At 34.6% G+C, this 27,267-nt stretch overlaps 2 protein-coding genes across 2 annotated transcripts in view; both read left to right on the top strand.

Annotated features, from left to right (window-relative positions):
• The window catches only part of MRC1 (mannose receptor C-type 1), a 101,864-nt gene extending 99,616 nt beyond the window's left edge, over nucleotides 1–2,248 (top strand). Inside the window, exons 29-30 of the mRNA XM_074266731.1 lie at nucleotides 706–744; nucleotides 1,093–2,248. Coding sequence (XP_074122832.1) covers nucleotides 706–744; nucleotides 1,093–1,340 — 287 coding nt within the window. The 3' untranslated portion in view covers nucleotides 1,341–2,248. The remainder of the gene's footprint in view (nucleotides 1–705; nucleotides 745–1,092) is intronic.
• Nucleotides 2,249–20,619: 18,371 nt separating this feature from the next.
• Nucleotides 20,620–27,267, top strand: part of SLC39A12 (solute carrier family 39 member 12) — a 98,552-nt gene continuing 91,904 nt past the window's right edge. Inside the window, 2 exon segments of the mRNA XM_074266786.1 lie at nucleotides 20,620–20,955; nucleotides 22,873–23,231. Of these exon segments, the coding sequence (XP_074122887.1) occupies nucleotides 22,965–23,231 (267 nt within the window). The 5' untranslated portion in view covers nucleotides 20,620–20,955; nucleotides 22,873–22,964.

The following is a 27,267-nucleotide window of genomic DNA, read 5'->3' on the forward strand; positions in this document are numbered from 1 at the left end:
CTTAAAGAATTCTCCCTGTTGCTCTTCTGGAACAAATGAAACCCTTCATTTTTATTTTCATATTATAATTTAGTCTTATTTTATTTTAATGATATATTCTCATATTTAATGATATATATTCTCAAAGTCATTAATGGTTGGGAAAATCCATTCTAGGGATTTTTATAGACCAAGAAAGCTCACCAATACCCGATATACCTAAAATCTGATGCTGATAATATCTTGGAACATGATTCAGTGGACCAGGAATTGGAAAGCTTTTGTGTCTGATCTTTGTCACTTACTAGCAATGGAATGACCATGGACAAGCTTTTAAATTCTCCAAGTCCAAATTTTCTCTTTACAAAATAGGGATAATAATACTTCCAATATCTATCACATGGGGTTCCTTTTAGGAAAATACTTTGTAAATTGTAAAGTACTAAGTAAATATGAACAATTATTATCATCCTTATAGAAAAGTTCCATTAATAAGAGGATGCTGCATTCAGTGAGTACAAGTATAGGATGGGCATAGGGATAAAATAAAGCCATGGAAATAAATAGGGTGGGTAAGTACAGGCAGGGCAAATTGTAATAAAGCACCATCTAAATATGAAATCATTAGTGCCTATTTAAGAATTAAACAAAATAAATTATATAAGTACCATTTAATTTTGAGGTCATGTAAATTTTAAATAATTTTTTTTTGTTTTTTTTTTTAAGTTGTTGATGCTAAACCTACTGAGGTGATAAAAACAAACGGTAAGGACATCATAGAAATTTCAATATTAAAATGATTAAAAAGTGTATAATTTTTAAATTTTATATTTTAAAGTTTCAATCTTATATTAGTTTAAAAATAATAATGAAATAGCTAATTGATGCCTATGAAGCTAAAAAAAAAAAAAAACAACTCTACAACTGGATGATATTCTTAACATTTTCTATGTCATGTAGACTGTTACTTGACTTTAATTTATTTGACAAATGTGTGGGATAATAGTTACAAGTTCCCTTGATATATAAAATAATATTGCCCTGTGCTCCCCAAGTCAAATTCTTTGCCATTTTGCTTGTGTCCTTTTTCTTATGGTGGCTCCTTCTTTATAGATGGACCAGAGACTAGGAAAGCCCCCAAATCTCACAATTCGGCCGGGATCATCGTCGTGGTGGTGCTCCTAATTCTGACAGGAGTTGGTGCTGCTGCATATTACTTTTACAAGAAAAGACAGGTTCAAGTACCACAAGAAGCGAACTTTGACAACACTCTCTATTTTAACACAGGATCCATTTCAGGAGTCAGTGACACAAAAGATCTCATGAGCAACATTGAACAGAATGAACACGCTCTCATTTAGTGAAATAACATAAGGACATTTATCTATTATTGTGTTTGATAAATTACCTTTTGGATAAAACTTCCCCAAACCTTGAGCCAAAGTGGTTGTTTCTGTGTGAAATTGTATTATTCAGATGTGTACTGTCTGTTTCCCAAACCTTTGTACACTGGAAGAATAGTTGTTCCTTTTTTAGGTCTGGCAAAATCTTTTCTCAAAAGAGTAAGTATAAAATATTTAGTAATTAGGCTTACTACATTTCCCCTATTTAATTGTTATTGGTCTCTACCCAGAATATGACTTTAAGAAAAGCTGTCAGATTCACGTAAATCACATAATTGAATAGGATCAAACAAACAAGCAGGATAGCAGAAACAAAGCATCTAATTCTGCTGAAATTCTGCAAACGGTTTTCCAGGAGAAAAAGATGATTGGGGTCATATTTCATATCAATATTCCATAATTATAAGTCTGGAAGAATTGCAATTCAGACAATTTCAGGTGATGTAAAAAATTCAGGAATGTTCCTTGTGGGGCAATTTTCATTATAAAGGCATTTCATTAGTATTGCATAATTGCAAATTGTATTTTCATCTGAGAAAACATGGTTTTAAAATACTAGTGTTGCAAATTTTATAACTTTCGTCCTGAGTAATTTAAAAATATTTTCCTCAGGTATCAGTGGGAATGAAGTAAAAACAGTTTGCTTCATCTGCTCTCTTTAAGTGATGTGAAATAAAGAGCCCAAATAAGGTCTATTTTTAAAACTTTTGTATTGGTTTTAAGTTCTGTGATTGAGATTTTAAGTGTTTGTGTTTGTATGAGTGTGTATGTGTGTATGTGTGTTTTAAACAGTTTTGTTTATCCAAAGTAACACTACTAATAACAGTAGTCCTATTGCCATTAAAAGGTATATATTGATCTAGAAACTTGTTAAATGCAAAGAGATGTGTTCCTTATTTTAAGCAATAGATGTATCCCTGAAAAATTGCACTTAAGGCAAAAATTTATGCTTTATTTATTTGCTTTTGTCTTCTGTTTTCCCTTAATCAGAGCTGCAGAATTATATAAAAAAGAGGTGAAGTTCACTGGACAATGGATTATCAAAAGATCATATGATCAAAGATTTAAGAGTTAGGAAAGATGTTATAGGTCATCTAGTCTTCATTTGACAGATGAAGAAATTAAAGACCGAAGTGGAACACTGACTTAGCCAAGTTCACTTAGATTCCAAGGAACACACTTGTCATTTTAGATTCAAGATCTTCAGTTAATGTCCAGTCCTACATCTACCTCATCCTAATGCCTTAGAGTTAAAAGGAGTCTTAAATGTCATTTACTAGATCCTCCTCATTTTACACATAAGGAAAACTGAGATGTTATGTAATGAGGAGGTAGTACTAGTACTAACTGGTGGCGAAAATATGACTGCTTGAATCAGATATTAAGATTTTGCCTCTCATATTCTATGATCACTACAAAATGGAGCTAAATGTCTGTACTCTTGTTGACCTATTTTAAAAAGGTATTGACCAAAATATTTCTTAATAGAGTCTATTGTGTATTTCAAATTGACCAACTTTTGAGTTACAGCCAGGAACTGAGCAAATAGACACTGTTGATTATTTTAGTTCAAATTTAAAAAGGACTTCAGAAAATATTTAATGCAACCAAATGAGTTAGAGTAGAAGTCCGGTTGGATCCAATACACTTCCAACTATCCCATGCAACTACTCATTGACCATATTATTGGATTGGGCCTATTTTAGATGGTAAAGAAAGGGATGTTCAACCTGAAAATGCCAAATACTGCTTCAGCTTACTGAAATTTTCTATGAAATTCTTGGATCAGAGTTTTAGCTCTGCTACTAATACTCTTTGTAACAATAAGAAAAATTATTGACTCCATTGAGTCTTGTAATCTGCATTACATCCTTTAAAAATTACCAATTTCATAAATTCAAAGTGTATTGAGTCAATTTGGGGGGAGGTGAGGAAAACTATTCTATACTGTGAAATGAAAACTAAAAATGGTGATGGATACATGTTAATATTTAGGTTTAGGAGTCATTCAAATAAAGCCATTGGGGAGAAATTATTGGGATCAGCTATTTACAATTTCATCAGTGTTGGATACTTTTTGTGTAAAAATTTCCTTCAATGATGGGAATTAGAAAGTATTTTATAACTTATAGATTTTAAAAGCTAATGGGAGAATTTAGAAGTTAATTGAATTGAGTAGGGCCAAACAAATAGTATGGCAGAGACAGGTGCTGCAACCCCATATTCCTAGGCCAGTTCTTTTGGTGGTCTGTTATTACTTGTCAATATTCTCATTGAGTTTAAAATGGACTCTGTATTATATTTCATAAGAATAAAAGATCACAAATCCCTACAAAGTAAAATATTTCATTAATACCTATATAATGTACTAATTATCCCATTCCATTATTTAATTTTAATTTTCATTTTAAAACTATAGATCAAGCTCTCCCAGTAACATAATTATATAACTATTTCTTTCATAGAAATAAATTATATTCTATGTTCTAAAAGAAGACATGGATGTCAGCTATATAACAACAATAATGCACTTTTTTATATTTGAAGATTTTCAAGGCACTTACTGAAATGGCTTACTTTTATGAGTACTTTAGTAAAGGGGAAAAATTATAAGAAGAAACAGTTTTAGTGAGCATATTTCTCCCTATTTTATGGGCCCAGCACACTTCTGCTATACAACTCTGCTGCTTATTTCTCCCTATTTTAAATTTCATTTGATGTTAAAATCAGAGGATCATCAAACACAGTTATTTCTTTTGTAATTGCTTCTATTCTGGATTCTCACATAATATTTTAACAATTTAATTATATTTAACATTTTATACTTATTATGCCTTTTTATGGCATATTTATTTCCAAATTATATATATTCTTCCTTTTCAGTTTTATCCAGAGACCTAATTTCTTGGGACAAGTATTAAAAAGAAAGGGAAAATAATATCTACTTTTATGTATATTGTATATATATATATGTTGCATGTAATATAGTAGTATATGTAATAATACACATACACAATTGCCTATCTTTTCGATGAAGAGGGGGAAATTAATTTTCTCTATTCTTTCTCAAGCCTGATCTGAATAATCATAGTTTTAAGTTTTACTGTATTATTCGTTCCTTTTAAGTTATTCATAGCCCTATAAATCTTTTTCTTTCTTCTATTTACTTCATTATGAATCTTTATCTATTTCTCTGAATTCTTCATTGTTATATTTTCAGATGGCTCAGTAATATTCCATACATTCATGTTCCACAATTTGTTTAGTCACTTACCAATTAATGGGCATCTACTTTGCTTCCAGTTCTTTGTTACCACAAAAAAAGTGCTGCTATAAATGTCTCCTTATGTATGAGATATTTCTGCCTTTGATCTATTTGAGGTATATTTCTAGTAATGAGATCTGGGTCACTGATCAATGGGCTAAAGCTATGAAAATCTGGGTTACTTTTTTTTAGCATTCATGTGATTTTAACAAATCATTGTTGAAATAGGAATTTAAGATTGCATTTTGCTCAAAATGTATTTTATAGACATGAAAAAAGTGAGAATTCATATTCTTTTTACCTTATAGATAATTAGATGGTTAAGGAAATCCCTAGTAGAATGTCATTTGTAAAAACTTGGCTATTCCTTTCTCTTAGTTTCATCAAATATGAACTCAAGTCAATACAGAAATTATGCTTATGTAATCCTTGTCCCTAAGCTCACTGGTATAGAACTCTTCTTACTTGTAGAAATAAAGGCCCTCCTCTGTATGAAGAATGGGATAGAATGGTGAGGGGCAAGAAGTCAAGGTTTCTCCACACTCTTATGAATCTGTTTTGGGTACTCTTTTTTTGAGCACAGCATTGTCAGAAAACATGAAAGGGGACAACTATTTAAGGGTGCTGAAGGAAAAGCTCCTTGGGAAGACTGTGAGAAGAGTGGGTAATCTCCATTATATCCCTATTCTGAGCTTACTACTCTAGAGACTTTGAGGAGTTTCCCCTTAAGTGAAACGTAAGCACTTCTCTCTCTTGGTTGAACTGAATTACTTCCCTCCCAATGGTAGAGCTCCTTCACCCTGTGTTGCAGATATACATATACATATAGATAGATAGATAGATAGATAGATAGATAGATAGATACACACATATATACATATATTATATATATACACATATACATATATACACACACATATATATTATATATACATATACATATATTAATATACACATATATACATATATATACATATACCCACAAATACATATATATATATATACATATATGTACACATATACATATATATACATATATACATATATATACACATATATATACCTTTGATGGAGGTGGCTTTTTTCAACGAGATGATTCAGGCCAATTCTAATAGACTTGTAACAGAATCATCTACACCCAGAGAAAGGACTGTAGGGACTGAATGTGGATTACAACGGAATAATTTCACTTTTTTTCATTGTTTGCTTGAATTTTGTTTTTTCTCATTTTTTTCCTTTTTGATCTGATTTTTTCTTGTGCAGCAGGATAAATTCAGAAATATAAATAGAAGAATTGTACATGTTGAACATATATTGGATTATTTACTATCTAGGGGAGGATGTGGGAGGAAGGCAGGGAGAAAACACTTAGAACACAAGGTTTTACAAGGATAAATGTTGAAAACTATCTTTGCATATATTTTGAAAATAAAAAGCTATTATTTAAGAAAAAAGAAAGGAGGCCTTTATCAGCAACACTGGCTATATATTCTGCTTCCCTTTGAGCCATACAAGGACAGCTCCCTTGCTATGTGTGGAGCCTTACTATACATGAAGGATCAACTACATTCTCTTTCCTACACATACATATTTTGTGAAAATAAGGAAATAGGTATATTGGTCAAAACTTATTTATTTACTCCATTGTATTTTTGTATTAGTGATAATCTGGTTTGTTCCAATTTATTTAATATCTTCCCTTCTTTCAGATATCTTGAGAACTGATCATTGTTTTCACATGGACCCTTCTTTATATGGTTGGTGTGGGTTTGTTCCTTTTTCCATCTTTTTCTTCTTACAGTCATTTCAACTTGCAGTTTTAGGGGCTATGATGTAACAGTATAAATGGGGTGGATCTAGTGACATTAATGGAAAAAAAATAGCTTTCAATAGAAGCCTTAACAATTCATTCCCAAGTTTTGTGTCTTAAAATGTTGTTAGGATATATGACTTAGTTGGATCTCATTCAAACTTTCTGCAAAAATACATATTTTCCTCTTTTATTTTTTGCTATTTTATGAATCAGTTGTTCTAGGCTTGTAGTTTTATAAGTGTAGGGAATTCATGATGAGGAAAGTATCTCTATCAGTGTAGACAAGCAGCCTATTGTGAGACCCATAAAGAGTGCTTATGAGCATATATTGCTCATCCTTTTTCATACTCCTATTCCCCTGGATTTTACAATGGAGTTTTTATTCTAAATCAAGGTTGCTCTTGACTGTCATAACTCTTCATTTTGTAAAGAAATCAAGTATTTTCTGATTGATGAAGCTTCTGGGCTCTTTTATCTTTATTATAATGGTTGCTTTACACTGATTAAAGTTTCATGAGATGTCTGTTCCTTTATCCAAAGCCAATTTTCTATGACTAGAGATTTCTTAAATAGGTCAAATTAGAGTCCTTTTGATTAAGTACCATATCTTCTGAAGTTTTTATTCTTTCTTCTGATTTTGGTGTTAATTTTGATCTTTTCTTTAACAAGTTGATTGTCCATTTGGTCCTACTACATAGGCAGCTGATTCTGAAATGTCTCTCACTAATCAATCCTTTTCTGTCTAAAAGGCATAATCAAGTGTCTATTGTTTTTGTTGTTGTTGTTGTTGGTGGTGTTTGGTGATATTATTTGGTGTTGATCACATTCATCATAACTCTTTAAACAAACAATGGCAATTTTGATTAAAAGAAAAACACAGCTTTTCTACAACTTAAGTTTATAAAGTGCTAAGAAGATTCAAAAATAGACTATGAGCAGAGCTGGAGAGTTCCACCATGTCTTCTGGATTTGCATGCCTTATTTCCCAGGGTACTAGTCGGCTATAAATAGTGAGTAAGAAAATTTACCAAAATTCACCATTTCTTAGAATCCCTAAACTTATCATTTTGATTTCATTGGTTTTTTTTTAGTTCTAAAATATTTTATTTTTAAAAAATTTAAGAAGAATTAAAATCATTTTAATTACCCAAAGATAAAAAATAAATAACTGCAAATCCTGCCTCTGCAGAGTGACCTATAGAAGGAAATATGAGACTTTGGGAATCCATGGTACTTCCCTTGGAGATATGGAAAAGGATATTCTTTTCTCTAGAGCAATCAAATTCTATTTTTAAACTGTGAGTAAAACTGGATTATTGATTTCTAGTAAAGGGGAGATAGTTAAAAATTCAGAAACATTTGTTTTTCCTAATTTAGCGTATTTAATTTTTTTACATGTTGAATGAAGTATGTACTTTTATACAGATATTTTATTCACAAATTGAAGAAATGATGAAGTCTGTGGCTTGTAACTATCTCTACCACCCAGTTGGAAAACTAAGTCCAATGACTTGCTAGAGACAAACAGATTGATTCATTACTGCCTAATTTCTAGAGTTTTCTTTAAAAGATGTGATCATTCTCTACAGTGCCCTGAGGGAAGCTCTTAAAACAAAGGGTGACAGCGACATTGGTAATAATCCCTATTTGGGCTAATGTTTCAAGATGTCCCTCAGAGGTTTTCAAGCATCAATTTCATTTTTAACAACTTCCCAGGACTAGATTTTTGTCAAAAGTTCCAATTTTATTCAACTACAACTTACCCTGTGTGATGAGTGAAAACTTTTCTTATTACAGCGTTCTCCTTATGGGTTTAATTATAGCATTTGGCCTCATAGTTCCCTAGTAGCATTGAGAAATCTCACATGGCCACAAGGTCCTCTTTTTCCCCTTCTTTATTTTACTTTAGTGCCAAGAGAGGTCCAGAGTTCCCCCCACAATCACAAGCCATGTTTTATAGAGTCACACTGCACTGAAATGGCATTTTTCCCAACAAAACTCAAGGTCTAACTTGTTTTATATACTGGAAGAAACAATAGCCAAGTACTGACCAAGAAAACAAATGTCAGGGCCCCTTTGGTCTTGTGCCCTGCCTCCATTCCCTCCTCTCTCCAACAACAGCCGAACGCAGATCTGACCATGTCACTCCCACCTCAAGAAGTTTTGGGGGCTCCGTATTTTCTCTCAGATAAATTACAAACTCTTCTGTTTGGCTCAAAAAATCCTTCACAATCTTGCTTCAGATTGCCTTTCCAAATTTATTTTATATTGCTCCCTTTCATTCACTCCAAACTCCAGCCAAGCTGGCTCACTTGCTGTGTCCACTGTACAACATTCCATTTCTCATCTCCATGTCTTTGCAGTTCATCCCCCGTGGCTGGAATGTTCCCCTTTCACACTTCTGCCTCTTGGAATCCCTTTGTTATTGTTCATTCATGTATGACTCTTTGGGACCCCATTTAGAGTTTTCTTGGGAAAGATACTGAAACAATTTGCCATTTCCTTCTGCAGTTTATTAATAGATCAGGAAACTGAGGCAAACAGGTTAAATTTCCAAGCATCTGAGGCCATATTTGAACTCAGGAAGATAAGTGTAAAGAATTTGAGCTAAGTCCTTGAAGGGAAGGATTCTGGTGAGTCGTTATGGAAAATGGAGAGCCAGACAGCTTCTTTGCTAAAGTCAAGATGTCAGGAGAAAATGAGATTGGCTGGATTCTGTAGTGAATTGTAGGAAGTCATACAAAGATTGCATGGTATTAGTAGCCATAGTTAGCCTATGATCCACTTCATTGGAGAAAATCTTCAAATCAATGATATCATAGATCCATCTCCAGATTTTTTTTCCTATTTTTGCTCCCCAAGCAGAACAAGGATCATCTTTCTTTTATGTGTTACTCCTTAAAGACAATTCTTCCCTGCTTTCTGATCTCTATTCCAAAGTAAGACAAATCCCTTCATCAGACAAATCTCCTCATTTTCTTTATCAGTTTTCACATGGGTATGAACTCCAGGCTGCTTCCCAGCTTGATGTCCTCCACTGGAAGTAAAGGAACTTATCAATATTCTTCCTAATATATGGCACTCACAACTGAGCCCGATATTCTATATGTGGTCTGACCTACCATAGAGACAAATGGCTCTACTCACAGATTCTAAGCCTCCATTCTCTACTTGGTATCCAAGGTTTATTAAGGCAGGCAGTTATGCTAAATAAGGATTTTGATGGGTTTTTATAAATTTTTTAGAGGATGGCAAAGTATTTCTTATTGCAATTAAAAAAAGAAAGGAATAATGCTGTTTTGAAATTTGACTATTTAGAATTGAAAGCTTGATTGTTGTGGACTTTATATAATCCTCATCAGCCCCAAATCATGATGTCATAAAGGATTAGTTCTTAACTTCAGGATCAAGCAAAATCAGAAGCTAAATTGAGTAGGAAAAAATTCTCAGAATTTCCTAAACTAATAAATTATCTTTAAAGCAGCACTCCTGTCCCTTAAACATTTGATTAAATAATTTTTATGATGTATGGAATTACATGTTAAGGGCTAGTTCTAAAATCTTATAATTTTAATTTGATTAAACTCAACAGGAATCTATTACTACGTTAGGAAGTAAAGGAAAAACTCAATAAAATGGTCTCTATCCTCAAGTATCTTATATTTTATGAAAATATTTCAGGGGTTGGGGAATATGACACATCTCTAATATGAAGGGCATTTTGTTAACAACAGACAAGAGTTTTCAAAGGACACAATAGGTGGGTAGAAAAGAGTAGGTGATGGTTATGAGAGAGACAGTATTGACAAGGTGGATATGAGGGAGCAGAGGGTTGGTCAGGAAGGGGAGCTTTTGCCTACTTAGATAATAGCTTAAAAGCAAAGGGAAATCTGACACTTTAGGGAGAAGTTTTTTTAGCCCTTTAAAGTAGCAAAGATTAAAATTTGATAATCGAAATCTAGGGCAAAAGTTATTCCACACACAGATTTGTTACAGAGAGTTGAGGCAAATTGGAAGTAATTATTTTCAACTATACAACAGGAATTACTATTTCCAATTGTGAAAGTGGATATAGGAGTGTCTTTGTTCTTAGGCTTGTGGCCAATCCATATTGGAAGGGATGATGGAATAAATGGTCAGTCTCTAGTCCTTCTTTATGGAGAAGACAGGTGGTCATGGAGTCTCTGGGTCAGATTGAGAAATCTGTCAACAACATTTATTAAGCACCCATTTTTGCTATCTGTTGAGAATGAGGCACTTACTCTCATCCAGGACAGTGTTTGGTTATATAGCAGAGAGTTGGATTTTAAATTAGTAAATTGAGAGTGGACTCAGAGCTCAAGATACTGGTTTCCATCAAATATTGATTAAGCATCTTCTTTGTGCCAGACACTGATTTGGAGTCATCTGTAAAGAGTTAAATTATAAGACTAGCTGAGTTCCAAAGAAAACAATAGAGAGATGATAGGATTGAGGATGGAGCCTTAAGGAATAATTGTATTTAAGAGTAAGGAACTCTGCAATGCCTACTGAATAAAATGCTAGGGTATAAAGATCTGAGTTCAAATCCTGACTGTCATTTGCTAGTTATATTTTTGTCCTGAGCAAGTCACTTAACCTCTCAGCCTTAGCTTCCACATTTATAAAATGAAAGTCTTGCACTCATTGCCTCTAAAATCTGTTTCAGCTTTAAATCTATGATCTATGATCTCACAAAGAAGAATCTGTAAGCAAAACAGAGGAGTGGTAAAAGAAAGTAAAATACCAAATGAGGACAGAAACTGTTTTGTTTTTATCTTTTTATTCCTCGAACCTGGCTCAGTGCCTAGAACAGTGGTGGGCACTTCATAAATGCTCCTGAGTTGAATTGAGTTGAATTGAAAAGAAATGGGAAGAAAACCAGGAAACTACAGTTATACAAGCCAAAGGAAAAGAGAGTTTCAAGTTATATCAAAAGTATCCAAAGCAACAAAGAAATGGAAGAAGCTGAGGACTGCTTAGAAAAGCCAGTCATCTAGCATTCATTAAGTGCCTACTATGTGCTAGGAATTTTGCTAAGTGATAGGACTACAAAGAAAGACAAAACCAAACAAACATACAGTTCCTTTTCTCAAGGTGCTACAGACTAATGGGAGAGACAACAGGCAAATTTTATAAATCAAGTTAAATGCAAGATAAATTGGGAAGTAATCACAGAAGGAAGACATTAAGAATAGAGAGGACTAGAAAAGACTTCTTGAAGATAGTGAGGCTTCAGATGAAAATCAAAGCATTCAGGTGGTAGAAATGAGGAGGGGGAGCATTCCAGGTATGGGGGAGTCGGTGCAAACAGTTGGAGTCAGCAGATGGACAAGGAACAGCAAGGAACCTCATGTTACTAGATCTCAAAGCATGAGAAGGGGAGTAAGATGTAAAAAGACTGGAAAGGTAGGAAAGGGTGAAGTTATGAAGAATTCTGAACACCAAAGAGAGGATTTTACATTTCATTTTGAAGGAAATAGGGAGTTAATGGAATTTATTGTTGCCTATTTTAAAATAATTTCTTAAAATAAAAAATTTTAAAATAAAATTTTAAATTTTATTATAAAATAAAAAGGCACTACAATAATAAAGTGTTTATAAACCAGTTGCCATGTCCTAGGTTTGGGAAAACTAAGCAAAAGCTCTCATATCCAGGATTTTATATTCTACTAAGGGTAAGTAGGATTACTAATCATGAAAACAGATAAGCAAATGTATAATATTTTAAGAAGTAAAAATCCCTGACAATGAGCAGATAAAGAAAGGCTTCCCAGCAGAAGAAGTGGTACCTGCACTGAGATTTGCAGGTTGTGTTACGATGTGGTAGTCTGGCACATATGTAATCAGTCACCAGTGCCCCACATGCATATATACATGGCACTTGGATGTCTCTCAGTGCCACGGTCAAGTCTTTAAGATGATAAGTTATGGTTTCCTCTGTCTGCTAAGTTCCACACACTGATGAAATCACTAGTCTAAAATAGTAATTTGACTAGTAATGGTAAACTGGGTTTGTAAAATACTTATCTTACTCCCCAAAGAGACTTAAATTTCTATGTTATACATACAAATAACAGGAGACTAGGGAGTTATAGATTCTTCTTTACAGTGTAAATAACAAAAGTCCATAATTCATTAAGTCTGACTGTTAAAACTAAAGATAAAAATAAGATCAGGAAGGGTTTGTTTCAAAAAACAGGTAGTTAACTAACAAACAGGGAAAGTCGTCCTTAATTCTGTTAGCCATATGTCCCCCTTTTCACCATTTCTTGTTCCAACCTATAAGCCCCAGATGGGTGATTTACTCATCCTTCCTAACTGACTTATTTGTGATATTGCACTGAAAATGTGCCACTGGCCACCTTGGTCCTTGCCTAGTCTTCACCTTGTCTTGCTCCCTCCAGATCCAGACCTCTGCTTTCTAATTACAGGTTCTCACCGGACCCTACTGCCTGATGGTTTTCTTTCCTTGTGTTTAGTGATTCTTAGCCCAGGATTATGTCCAGTATTTGAGTCTCCTGTAGTGGTTTAGCAGAACCCACTTCCTTAAATATTCAGCTCATTTGCTACTTCTGAAACATGAGGTCTTGATTCTAAGAGTCTAGGATAGCCTAGAATAGGCTCCTAGTGCCTTCCTCATAACATTACTTTATTTTTCTCTAGTATATGCATCTAGGTCCCAATTAGTGTAAACAATGAATCCCTTGAAGTGCTCAAATATATTCAGATAGCACTATTTGAAGTTATAAACATATAAAATGCAGTAAATAGTTATAGCCCATTGGAAATATGCAACACAAAATTGAATAATGCAATTATTTCAGGGGAATTCATTATTCATATTAATTAAGATTCAGACCTTCATATTCTCATAATTATGTATATAATGATATTTATGTATAAACATTAATATACACAGCTATAAATATGAATATATTGTTATAATTTGAAACATAAATATAAAATATATACATTTGTATATAATCATGTGTGATTATAGTTATAAATGTATATAAGTATATGTATTAACATATATAAATGTAAATACATGCACATTTATACATACAAAGACATATATATTTGCTTCACTAAAACATTAACTCTTTGAGGGAAGGAATTATTTCACTTTTATAATTGTCTTTATTTTTTAAGTATTTAATTTTCATATAATTAGACTTGATCTCCATGTGCTTTCTTACCTTCCCTGACCCAGAGGGCCATCTTTATGACAAATAATTTTTTTAATACAAAAATATCTTAAAGTCAGAAGAAGAGAAGCCTTCCTCTTTGGATCCTTTGGATCTAATTCAATAACTGACATATTGGAGACACTTGATAAATATTTAATTGATTAATTAGAAACATTTAGATATTATTTCATGATCCAATTATCTTCTAGCCTTTCAAATGTTTCTTGTTTTGGTTTTAGTAATTATATTTATTTTATTTTGTAAAATTTTCTCTAGCTACTCTTCTATCCATTGAGAAGGCAAACAAAATTATACATAGTAAGTCATTGAAGTCATGTAATCCATATTTCCATATTAACCCTATTGCAAAAGAAAAAAGAAAAAGAAAGTTAAAAAAGCTTCAATCTGCACTCAAAATTCATCAGTTCTCTTTCTGAAGGTAGACAGCATTTTTTATCATGACTCATTTGGAATTGTCTTTGACCATTATGCTCATCCAAATAGGCTTTCGTAGCTGATCATCTTTACTTTATTTCTGTAATTGTGCATAATGTTCTCCTGGTTCTACTCATTTCACTTTAGATCAGTTTACACAGATCTCCCCAGGCTTTTTCTGAAAACATCCTGCTCATCATTTCTCATAGCACAGTAGTATTTTTCAGAATTATATACTATAACTTGTTCAACCATTCCCCAAATGATGAATGCCTCTTCAATTTCCAATTCTTTGTCACCACAAAAGCTGCTATGAAAAAATTTTATATAGGTAGGTCCTATGCATACCCAGTAATGCTATTATAGTTTATTTATTTAATGTTTTCCCCCAGTTATATTCAAAAAAATTATTTTACATTTGTTTTTTGAAATTTTAGCATTCTAGGTTCTCTTTCTTATCCTCATCCACAATTAAGAAACAATATGTGAAGTTATGCAAAACATTTCCATAAAAGTCAAGTTGGAAAAGAAAACAGAACTCCCACCCTAATGAAAATAAAAACCCACAAGAAAAATTAAGTTAAAAAGAGAGATTGAGAAAGAGAAAATGCTTCAATCTCTATTTTGACACAATCAGTTTTTTTCCCTCTAGATATGGGAGTTTTCATCATAAGTCCTTCAGAGTAGTTGTGGAATTGTACTACTGAAAACAGCAGTTATTCACAGCTGGTCATCCCAGAACATTGCTATTTTTCTATATAGTAAATTCACTTTGAGTTCACAGAGGACTTTCCAGGTATTTTTTTCTGAGAATATTCTGCTCATCAATTCCCAGAGAACAATGATATTCCATCACAAAGACATACCACAATTTATTGAGCCATTTCCCAAATGAGGCAATCTCCTCAATTTTCATTTTATTTTTTTGCTGTGTAGGTGACAATTAGTTTTAATCCTACCTCCACTGCTCTCCAGAATATCATGTTCCAAGCCCTTCAGTCATTTTAATGCAGAAGCTGGTAAATCCGGACTGTGGTTCCCCTATACTTGAGTTGTTTCTATCTGGGTAAACTTGAAATATTTTCTCCTTGACTTGGGAATTCTGGTATTTGACTATAATATTCCTGGGAGTTTTCATTTGGGGATTACTTTCAGGAGATTATCAGTGGATTCTTTCAATATTTATTTTACCTTCTAGATTATCAGGAGAGTTTTCCTTGATAATTTCTTAAAAGATGATGTCCAAGTTCTTTTTTTTTTAAATCATGAATTTTAGTTAGACTGATAATTTAAAATCATTTCTCCTGGATCTATTTTCTAGGTCAGTCAGTTGTTTTCCAATGAGATATTCCACATTTTTCTACTTTTTCATATTTTTTTTTTGTTTTGCTTTATTGTATCTTGATTTCTCATGAAGTCATTAGCTTCTATTTGCTCAATTCTAATTTTTAAAGAATTCTTTTTCTCAGTAAACTTTAGCCCTTCCTTTCCCAATTGGCCAATTTTGCTTAAGACATTCTTTTCCTCATTAGCTTTTTTCTGTTTTCTTTTGCAACCATTCTCAATTCTTTTCTTATTTTTTCTCTATCTTACTTGATTTTCAAAATCCCTTTTGAGCTCTTCCATGGCCTAAGTCAAATTCTTATTTTTCTTGGATGCTTTGGGTGTAGGGAGTTTGACTTTGTTATCATCTTTATCATCTTCTCTCCTTCTCCTTTCCTTCTTCCCTTCCTCCCTCCCTCTGTCTCTCTCTGTCCTCTATCTCTGTCTGTCTGTCTCTCTCCCTTTCTCTCTCTTTCTTATTCTCTCTCTCTCTCTCTCTCTCTCTCTCTCTCTCTCTCTCTCTCTCTCTCTCTCTCTCTCTCTCTGTCTCTGGGTATGTGTGTGTGTGTGTGTGTGTGTGTTTGATCTTCCTTATCACCATAATAACTTTCAATGGTCAGAAACTTTTTCTGTTGTCTATTCATTTCCCTAGCCTATTACTGAGCTTTTAAATCTTTGTTAAAGTTGAGTTTTGTTTCCAGGATGGAGGGTGCACTGTCCCATTTTTCAGGGGTTTTGTGTTTTCAGAGATTCTTTTAGGGAACTGACCACAGCAGTATTTTCTGCTCTGTAGCAATTAGGAGTGTTCTCTCTACCTGAATCCCCTCTACCCTATACATAGCTGTAAGATGCAATGTGCTAAAGCTGATGCTGGGGCTGAGGCTGTCTTGATGTGGCCTGAACGGGGACTGCACACTGGACACCCAGCCTGGTGTCCCAGAGATTTTCTGCTGACTTTTAAGTTCCCTTCATCTAGAAGATGTTCTACTCTGCCTTTTGGGGTGTTCTGATGCTCTAAAACTTGTTGAGAGCCATTATTTAGAGGAGTTCAGAGTTAGGGGAGAGGTTGGGCAAGTTCCTGCCTTTACTCCACCACCTTGGCTCCACCAACATGCACAGTTTGATAGCAAAGCCTTTTTAATTTGAAATGACTAAAATTATCCGTTATATTGCCCAAGATCCTCTCTCTGTTATTTGAATATAAACTCTTCCCTTTTCCATAGACATAACTTTGTTATGCTTCTCCAATTTGTGATACCACCCTTTATGTGTGAATCATGTACCTATTTTGACCTTATGTTAGTATAGGGTATGAGATTCTTGCCAAACTGCTTTCCAGTTTTCTCAAAAATTTTTGTCAAATAGTGAATTCTTGTCCCCCCAAATCTTGGATCTTTGGGTTTATCAAACACTGAATTGCTATGATACAATATGCTACAATATATTGTGTACCTAATCTATTTTTCTGACCCACCATTCTATTTCTTAGTCAATACCTGATTATTTTGTAAAACAGTTTGTAATATAGTTTTTGTAATACAGTTTGTCCATTCACAGCCACACCCTTTATCCATGTGATATTCCCCCTTTAACTGCTCAAATAACATATACAATTCTCAAGAGTTACAGATATCATTCTCCCATCTAGGGATGTAAATAGTTTAACTTTTAAATAATATATATTTTTCCCATTTATCCTTCTATGCTTCTCTTGATTCCTGTGTTTGAAAATTAAAATTTCTGTTTAGTTCTATTTTTTCAATAGAAATAATTGAAAATATCTTATTTCATTGAAGATCCATTGCTTCTCCTGAAAGATGATGCTCAGCATTGCTGGGTAGTTAATTATATCTTATGTCCTTTGCCTTCTAGTATATGCTATTCCAGGCTCTCTGATCCTTAATTATAGATGCTGCCAGATCCTGGGTAATCCCAGCTGTTGCTTTTGATACTTGAATTGTTTTTATTTGACACCTTGAAGTAATTTTTCTTTGAGATTATAGTTCTGGGGTTTTGTAACAATATTTCTTGGGGTTTTCCTTGTGGAATCTCTTTCTGAAGATGATCTATGAATTCTTCTAATGACTATTTTCCCCTCTGTTTTAAGAATATAAAGGCAGTTTTTCTTGATAATCTCTTGAAGAATGCTCTCAAGACTCTTTTTTTGGTCATGGTCTTCAGGTAGACCAATAATTTTTAAGTCATCTCTTCTGGATCTATTTTCTAGGTCAGCTTCTTTTCCAATGAAATATTTTATATTTTCTTCTATTTTTTTTTTCATTCTTTTTTTAGTTAGTTTGATTGATTCTTGAAGTCTCCTAGAGACTTCATTAACTTCTATGTGTCCTATTCTAGTTTTAAATTGTGTGGTTTTCTTCAGTTAGCTTTTGTATCTCTTTTTTCCATTTGATTAATTCTACTTTTTAAGGTGTTATTTTCTTCAGCGGATTTTTTTTTTTTTTGCATTTGGCCCATTGTGTTTTTTAAGGAATTACTATCCTTTTCCAATTTGTTGACTCTCTCTTGCATATCTCTCATTTCTTTTCTCATTTTTTTTCAGATTGTGTTTCAGATTTTTCTTCTCCTTTCCCCCACTCCCTCCCCTAGATAACAAGCAATCCAATACATGTTATACATGTTAAATATATATGTTAAATCCAATATGTGTAAACATATTTATACACTTTAAAGAAGCCTCTTTGAGCTTGAGACCAATTTATCTCACTCTTTGAGATTTCCTCCATAGCATTTTGTCCTCGTCTGAGTTGGTGTTTTGGTCTTCCCTGTTACCGTAGTAGATTTCTATGGTCAAAGTTCTTTTTTTGTTTGTTTGTTTCTTGATCATTTGCTTTTCTTTTGGTATTTCCTCTTTTTTACTTTTATTGTTGATCTCTGCTCCTGGGGTAAAGGGGGCATCATCCCAAGTTTCCTTTGTAGCCCTGAGCCTTGGCTTTGAGCACAGGATCCCCTTGTGTTTTTAGTGGATAGCTTTATCTGCTCTTTCCAGGAAACAGCCTGATTTCCCAGAATATCCCTTCTGAGCTGGGGTGGAGGCTTCCCCACCAGTCTGCTTCTCTACTGAGCCAGGACCAAGGGTCTCAGCGGATGATCTGCTGTGATTAAGACCCTCTCAATGGCTTTCCCAGACTCCATCTGAGCTGATCCCTTTAATCTCAGTGAGACTGACCTTTCTTGAAGTCCTTGAGCTGGAAAGTGGTTTTATTCTGTCAGACTCTGTTCAGAGTCTTGGTTTCATGTGGTTTCTGAGGGAAACTGGGAGAACCTGAGCAGCTTCCTGGCTTCACTTCTGTAATATAGTTTGAAATATAGTATTGCTAAGTTGCCTTGTTGCACATTTATTTTTCATTGATTCCTTTATATTCTCAATGTTTTGTCCTTCCTAATATAAATTCCACCTGATCATAACTTATGATCATTTGATATAGCTCTTTCATCTTTTTGCTAGTATTTTATTTAAACTGTTTACATCAATACTAGGGAGATTAGTCTATAATTTTATAATACATGTTTGTTACTTGTTAAACAGATGACTCAAACTTTAAAAAAAATCTACCAAGTGTAAAAAAAGTTCATGTACTTTCTCCTTCCTGAAGCCTGGTTTATATAAAACCTTAGTTTAATCTATAACCAGTGTTTTTTGAATACACTGTAATAATAACTTCATATAAAATGCTTAAAGATTTTCAAAGCACTTTATATGCATTACCTCATTTGGCCCTTCCAAAAGCACTGTGAGGTAAGTAATTTAAGAATTATGCCTATTGGAACACAAGGCAAGACTGGATACAAAGCTGAATCTTCTAAAACCAAATCCAGCGCTCTTTCTTTTGCATTACATACTATAAGCATATTTATGTATTATATGTATGTGTATAAAACATATTAGTTTCAGTATTTCAAGAGATGATAATGATGACTTTAAAAACAACAGCTGGCATTAATATAATACCTTAAGATTTGAAAAGCACTTTAAAAAATTATCTCATATTTTTTCTAGTGATATTATTCTCTCTATTTTACACATGGGGAAAATGAGGCAAGAAGATGTGAAGTGATTTGCCCAGGTCACCCAGATATTGTGTCTGAAGCCAAATTTGAACTCAGATCTTCCTGCCTCCAGTCCCAGCATTCTATTCACTATGTAGTTGTATGGATCAATTAGTTTCAGGATGTCATTGATATGAGTACTTCTAGTACTGATGCAGATCATCACCCTCTCATGCCTTATTGCTTAGTAAGATTTCCCTTCATGGCTCCTTCACAGAAAAAGCTACCTAGATTTCAGGAAAGGAAGGAAATCAGCAGTTGTTAAGTACTTGTTATGTATGTGCCAAGTACTAGAGATATAAATATAATCATAAAGAAGTTGAAATTCTCACCGGGTGTGTGTGTGTGGGAATACAACACACAAAACAAGGCTGAAAGGGCAGAGATGAGATGGAGGTACTCTGTACAGGGCCATACGAGGGTCCATAAAATCAGGAGCCAAGCTGAGGGGGGATCGAAAATGGGCTGGTACAGCAACTTCAAAAAATGGAGGCTTGAAGAGGAACTCATCAAAGAAAAGATGGGGACTCTTGTTCAGGGATATTCTGGGGTGAGTAGGGCTACTTCCCAGGTGTTAAGGAATGTTTCTGAATGAGCAGCAATAAAAGGGACATAGTTTTGAAGCCCTGAAAGTAAGACAAGGTTGAGAGGGGAATAAAGAAGAATTAATTTAGCTTTCTTTATGTTTTGTAGTTACCAGTGAAATACTTTGTCAATTATTCCTTATTCCTGTCATAGGACTGGCCTGCCTCCTTTTCTGATCATACATTGGCCCTTGGACCATTTCTTAAGGCCATTATTAGAAATTTGCTACAGTTAGCCTTTACCCACTAATTATGTACATATGCATACATGCATTGATTCATGCATACACATATGCTTTATTCAGATATTATTTTTAGGGTAAAACCATTTTTCAGGTAAAAACAATTTTATTGGTTCCTAAAGAAAACAGAAAGGAATTGGGAGATTTAACAGAAAAAAAAAAGAAACAAAGAATAATACACATAACCTGAAATAACCTGCACCTAAGTGCGTTTTGAAATTGTTAGAAAAGTTTCTTCTACAAAACTGGGCTGTCCTTGGGCTTTTGATCAGGATTTTCTTCCTTAAAGGACCAGTGGCAAAGCGAACTCCAGTGGTCGAATCGCAGCAGATTGGAGAACACTGATATAAAATGATAGCTCATTAATTAATGAACTGCATTTATTGAGCTACCCTGAAAATCTGCCAGGCAGAAAAATGTTCTAACTTTTATCCACCTTCATTGTTACCTTAAGAGCAGCTCTCTCCATAGCAACTGAAAACTTTTCAAGGCCTCAATAAACTAATCCTCTCCAGCTCCCAGTGCACCATCAAGGAATTTTAAAAACATAAGACTTTGTAGCCGTGAAATACGTTCAGAAATTCAAAGGCCGCAAAGCTGCAGATACACTATCATTTGTCTTCTCACTGAAGGTAAGCACTAGGTTTGGAACTGTTTGTGTCTTCCTCTGTCATTTTTAAATGCTAACATTAGTAACTTAAAATCTTTTTAAACACTGAAAGTAATCCCAGCTCTCAGTTACAACATCACAATAACTGTTAGCTAGATTTCGGGCCAGATTCTAACATAAAACGCTGCTAGCCTCCTGCACTCCATTAGCAGCTGGATTCCACAGATTTATTTTCTTCAGGAAGTTTGTCAGCTCTAAGATTACTTTTATTTTCTTCAGTCATTAGATAACTTGGATTCATAAGGACTATTGATATCTTCAAACTCTAGTTTTCTTAAGACACTTTATTATTGATTCTTATTAATACCTAAATAACAAAAAAGAAATTCATTGTGGAAAACATTAGCTAAGTGGTTTTGGTTTGAGTGTAGTCTGATTTTTCTATTTAGGTAAGGCTATATGTTCTGAGCTGGTCATTAAACCTATCATAAAAACATTTGTAAAGATAGATTCAGCCTTGCGAATTTCTGTTTTCTTTTACTAACTTTTCCCTTCCCAGTCCCCAATGTTTAAGTCAGTGACAACTTTCTAACCTCCAAAAAATGTGATTTCCCTCCTCCCTGACATAATGTCAGCAATTAGATTTGTTTTTTATTTGATTTAACTTTACATAGTCGTTTCCAGATTGATTAGAGTGAGATGTTGGGAACCACAGGCAATAAAGACAAAGCTGCAAGTAGGAAAAAATTAAAAACCAAGGAAGGAAAGAAGGAAGGAAGAAAAGGAGGAAGAAAGGAAAAAAGAAAGAAGAAAAGAGGAGAGGAAGAGAGAGGAGAAAAGAGAAAGAGGAGGGAGAGGATAGAGATATGCAACTATGGATGTTTATTTCTTTTTTATATATTTTTTATTTTTTAAATTTTATAATTATAAAATTTTTGACAGTATATATTATCCCTTGTATTCATTTTTCCAAATTTTCCCCTCCCTCCCCCTACTCCCTCCCCTAGATGACAGGCAATCTCATACATTTTACATGTGTTACAGTATAACCTAGATACAATATATGTGTGTAAATCCAATTTTCTTGTTGCACGTTAAATTCCGAAGGTATAAGTAACCTGGGTAGATAGGAAGTAGTGCTAGCATGTTTATTTCTTATAGTAAGCTCCTTGAGGACAAGAACTTCTTCATTTTAGATCTCCTACTCCCTCCTGTGTCTAGCCCGTAGCTGATGGTTTTGCTGAATTAAATTGGATTTTACAGTGAAAATTGAGTCTTTTATTTTGCAGACTCCTGTAAATAACCAGAAATTGACACGAATAAATAGATGACATTAACCAGTTTAAGTTTATCAATGGCAGGGAAGTGACCAAGATGGTGAATGAACAAGGATCACTTGAAAGATTTAGAAATATTAAACTGGAGAAGATTAAAGAAGGACTCCGTGGATGTCTTCAACTACTTGAAGGGGTGCAACATGGAAAGAGGGATTAGATCCACTCAGAACTAGCAGCAAGGATTGGGAGCACATAGAAGCAAATTTGAAGACAATATAAGTAAAAATTTGGTAACAGATTTGAGTGATTTGGTCTGGTGTAGGTTTCCTGATGAGCTAGAGATTAGATTAGGTGGTCCTTGGGGTCCCTTCCAAGTCAGACTTTTTGTAAAGTAGGAATGAATCGAGTAACTCATTTTTATTACTCCTTACCTTTGAATATTTGCATGAAGGCAAAATAACAAATGCTTCTCATTAATGTTTTTATACAATTTTAAAAGTAACAATCATCTTAGTTTCCTGCTGTTTGGGGTTATAAACTACCTACAGACTCTCTGTTGTTTAGTGACAGCTTGTCTTTGAAAATCAGCTTAGCCACACAATTAATAACCTTTCAAACACATTGCATTCATTCTAATTAAAGCCCATTTTCCTCCCTTTTAGCACAGAAATTCCTCAGGTTTCAAGTTTATATTGTGAACTTGAGACTGCAGATCACTATCCAAAAGTGAATTGTGCTCTGGTGTGGGGCAGAAATGCATTTAAGGACAAATCATCCCATCTGGGGGCTAGTGTCCTTCTTTCTTCTCCCCGTCGTCGTTCCAGAAATTCTGCAAGAGAATCTCACAGCCCGGGACGGCATCCATCCTCAGAGCCCAAGTCAGCTAATGGAAGTGTTACATGTTCTCTCCAGTGATAACGACACCCATTCGCAGAACTACTCAAGAAGACTCATCCAAACCTTATTGGAGAAAACTGGGTGTCCACATCGGATTCATGGGAAACAGGAGGATTGCAATCTGGTTAGTGCAATGTAGCTGCATCCCAATCAAAATTGAGCAGGGATTCTGAGAGTCCTTTTACTGCGGGGTTTCTAGCTTTCATGAAAATGCTTGGGATGGCTGTAAATACAATTGCTGGTGGACCATTTAGTGATCAGAATATATACTTTTGAAGAAAGCAGGTACTTTGGCTTAAAGGGAAATATTGCAGTAAGGCAGCAGTCAACCTTAAAACGTGACCCTCCAGGATGTTTTATTTTGTGCTGCCAGAAACAGTCAGAGGCATTTATTTCCAAATATGAGCTTGCTTCTTTGTTGCTTTCTCCTTTACTATTTCTACTTAGCTTACAATCTTCTTAGAAATGCTGAATTCATCAAATTTTCCTGTTTCTCCCAGGAAATTAGCATTCGTTGCTGTAGGACGATGGGCTTGAAAAATAAGGGGAGAGGGAAGGCAAGAGCTTGTGTTTAAAGATAAGGATGCTTGCAAAACTTTTTTAAAATGATAATTACTTTTTCTTCTATCCAATCTTCCAATGTTGATATATTTTTGTGTGTGGTAGACTTCTTTAACAGTGTAGTGAAAGGTTCTAGTAAAAGTCTAGTAGTGTTGTATTGAAACAATGATCAACATATTTAGAAAAAAATAAACAAGTTCAAAGACCCCAGGTTAGAAATTCTTGAGCTAAAATGAGATCATAATTTTAATCCAGAGTGAACTGGAAAATTTGGCACAAGTAGGGATGGGGGGAATGTATCTGGGCGACAAAAATGAGCCTCTCCCAATACTTAGAACAAAAGTTCAGATGTTTATTGGCAATGTGTACTGTTTTCATGGTCAAAATGTCTTGTTGATCCAAAGAATTTTTCATTGCTGTGGGTCAAAGGTAACTTATTGAATATTCACTCAACTTCTCTGTGATCCCCAGAGATTACATATATTATGTATATTGAGTGTGTCATTATGTGAACATTTGGGATATGGCTTTATTTTTTTATTTACATCATTATAAAGAGAAATTGGATCTCTCTGAAATTATCTAGAAAACTTAAGTGGCATGGTGTTTTAAGGGCTTATTAAAAGTGGGTGATTATAAGTTTAGTTGGAAGAATTTGTTTTTTATTTTGCTTCCTCCCTATCACAAAGTTTTATTCAAATATTATTTTAAATGCATTATTCTAAGATACTCTCAACGTTGTCGGACCAATTTTGTTTCTGTTTGAATGAATGAATTGTATTAGTAGGCAGTGAAAGTTATGAACCCATGGCTGACTTCTTGCAGGCCACTTTTTTCATTCTTCCTTGAGGAAAACTCTATATGAGGAAATAACTGGAAGAAATGGTAGACAAACACAGCATAGATTTGAGGATCCCCTGCACAAAAACACTTAAATTCAAATGAATGAACAAGAGGAGGCAAGCATACTAAATGTTTCGCTGTCTTCAAAATTGGAGAGAAGCCTGGTGTCCTATGAAACATGAAAGAAGCTTTGGCTCACACCAACCACTCGAGGGCCCACAAGGGCTTTCTTTCTCTAGTAGTAAATTGCCTCTGAAGAAATTGTTATATGGCAAATAAGAAGGTTAGACAATGTGGGCAATTCCCTAAGTATAAGGAAATGTTTGGGGATTTATTTCTTTGCCCCTAAATTTAGGTAATTAGTGAAGCTCAACTTGAAAGACTCTGTATAAAATTCTATATTTTGTGAAGTACTTAGAGAAATGAATAATTTTTTTTTCTCTCATTTTTTTTTATTATATATATATATATTTTATAATATTATCCCTTGTATTCATTTTTCCAATTTACCCCCCCTCCCTCTATTCCCTCCCCCCGACGACAGGCAATACCATACATTTTACATGTGTTACAATATAGTCTAGGTACAATACATGTGTGCGAATATCACTTTCTTGTTGCACAATAAACATTAGAATCCGAAGGTACATGCAACCTGGGCAGACAGATATTAGTGCTAACAATTTTCATTCCCCTCCCAGTGTTTCTTCTCTGGGTGCAGCTACCTCTGTCCATCATTGATCAACTGGAAGTGAGTTGGATCTTCTTTATGTTGAAGATTTCCACTTCCATCAGAATACATCCTCATACAGCATTGTTGTTGAAGTGTACAGTGATCTTCTGGTTCTGCTCATTTCACTCAGCATCAGTTGATTTAAGTCTCTCCAGGCCTCTCTATATTCCTCCTGCTGGGAGAAATGAATAATTTTAAAAAAAATCTTTGCAAAGGGGATAGCTAGGTGGGGCAGTGGAAGGAGGGATTCAGGAAGACCGGAGTTCAAATTTGGCTTCAGACACTTAACACTGACTAGCTGTGTGACCTTGGGCAAGTCACTTAACCCCAACTGCCTCATCAAAAAAAATTCTCTGCAAAGATCAAAACCAAAAGATTTTGAAAATATAAATATAAATCCTCTTGGTAAAATATTTGACTTCACTTCAGTGACTGTGAGAGCCATAATAACTAACATTTATGATGTAACACTAGGATTTTCAAAGCATTTTATTTTTTTCCCTTTGATGCAAATAATAACCTAGTGAGGTAGATGCTATTATTATCTCCATTTTACAGATGAGAAAACTGAGTCTTGAGGAGATTAAGTAATTTACCCAGGGTCAGATAGTTTGAGGATACAGACACTGATTTCCTGACTCTAAATCCATCTGAATTTGTAGTGTACCAACCAGCTGCCTTCTGTGGCTGCTATCACTCATGGTGTTTATGTCCCTTGCACACAGGTGATCATTGACCATATGCTCCAGACCATTGTGGGTCTCTCTATAGTCCTTTCTCACACCAACTATTTTGGTTCTTCTCCTTGAGCAATTAGTTTCCTTGAGGAAAGGACAGGAAGCAGTTTGAGGCAGGGAGGTCAAACCAGTGTCACCATCTCAACCAGCCTTTCTTGAGACTTGGATGGAGACCATGGAGGATCCTAGACCAAAAACGTTGTGCATATCAGTGCCCTCCCCCCAACCATTTGTCTTGCTTCCACCCCAGCCCCTCCTCCCTACAGCAATGGACCATCATCCTCATCAAATGCTGACTAATTGCCTTCTGTGTGGTAGGCAAGTCAGCCTACCCAGGATGTGGCAAGTTAACTACTTCTACCATCACTATTGTTTCAATTTATGTTGAACTTCCCCCCTTAGATTATAATGGATTAAAGTCCAAGACCCTGAACTCAAGAGATTTAGGAATACCGTAATCCTTCATATCACTGCTCCTATTTCCAGCCTGAGCCTTACAGTCACAACTTCTGAGAGAAATCCCTGTGCAGAGGTCTACCTTCCTCATCACCACCAATGTCAACTAATCCGTAGGCAGATTAAGCCCAAGAGTCCTAGGAGGAGCAGTATGGCCAAGAACCTCTGTCTGTCTTCCAGCCCAAACCTCATAACCATAACCTTGGGAAGCAGCATCCATAGAGACACAACCAGGGAACTTCTGAAGGGGCCATAGCCACAGCTACTGAAGACCTGGGAAAGAATTTTTGCGACCAAAGTCTGGCACTGTCAAATGGTTTGACATCGGAAAGCAAGGATTTTATCAGTGGGAAAGACATTTAGAAAGAAGAAATCACTTGTTTTACTATTGCACCCCACTTTTCTATCTCATTTGCAAATGAAACCTATCATGTGTTGTGAAAATGTGAGCTTCGAGAGCAGGAACTGACTTAAATTTCTTTCTGCTCAGCACTTACCATGGTGTTTTATACAAAATAAATGTTCAATATATGCTTTAACATTTATTCATTCATTTATTGTATGCATGACAAATACTTAACACATTTTGGGAAGTATTGATTTAAAAAAAATGGACTTTGTCCCAAGGAGTAACCTATGATCACTGAAGGAACAACACACTTTTCCAAATACAATTCAGCCAGCTCTGCTTCTACTCAATTCTGGATTGTGCTAATTTTTCATTCACAGTGACTACAAAGGTATTACACTGGATTTCCATGTGACTACATGTCATGGCTTCTTCATCCACTTGCTTTTTCCCATCTTGATTGCTAGAATGTGAGGATCTC

Source organism: Sminthopsis crassicaudata, chromosome 5 (assembly GCF_048593235.1).
Source record: "Sminthopsis crassicaudata isolate SCR6 chromosome 5, ASM4859323v1, whole genome shotgun sequence".
Taxonomy (NCBI): domain Eukaryota; kingdom Metazoa; phylum Chordata; class Mammalia; order Dasyuromorphia; family Dasyuridae; genus Sminthopsis; species Sminthopsis crassicaudata.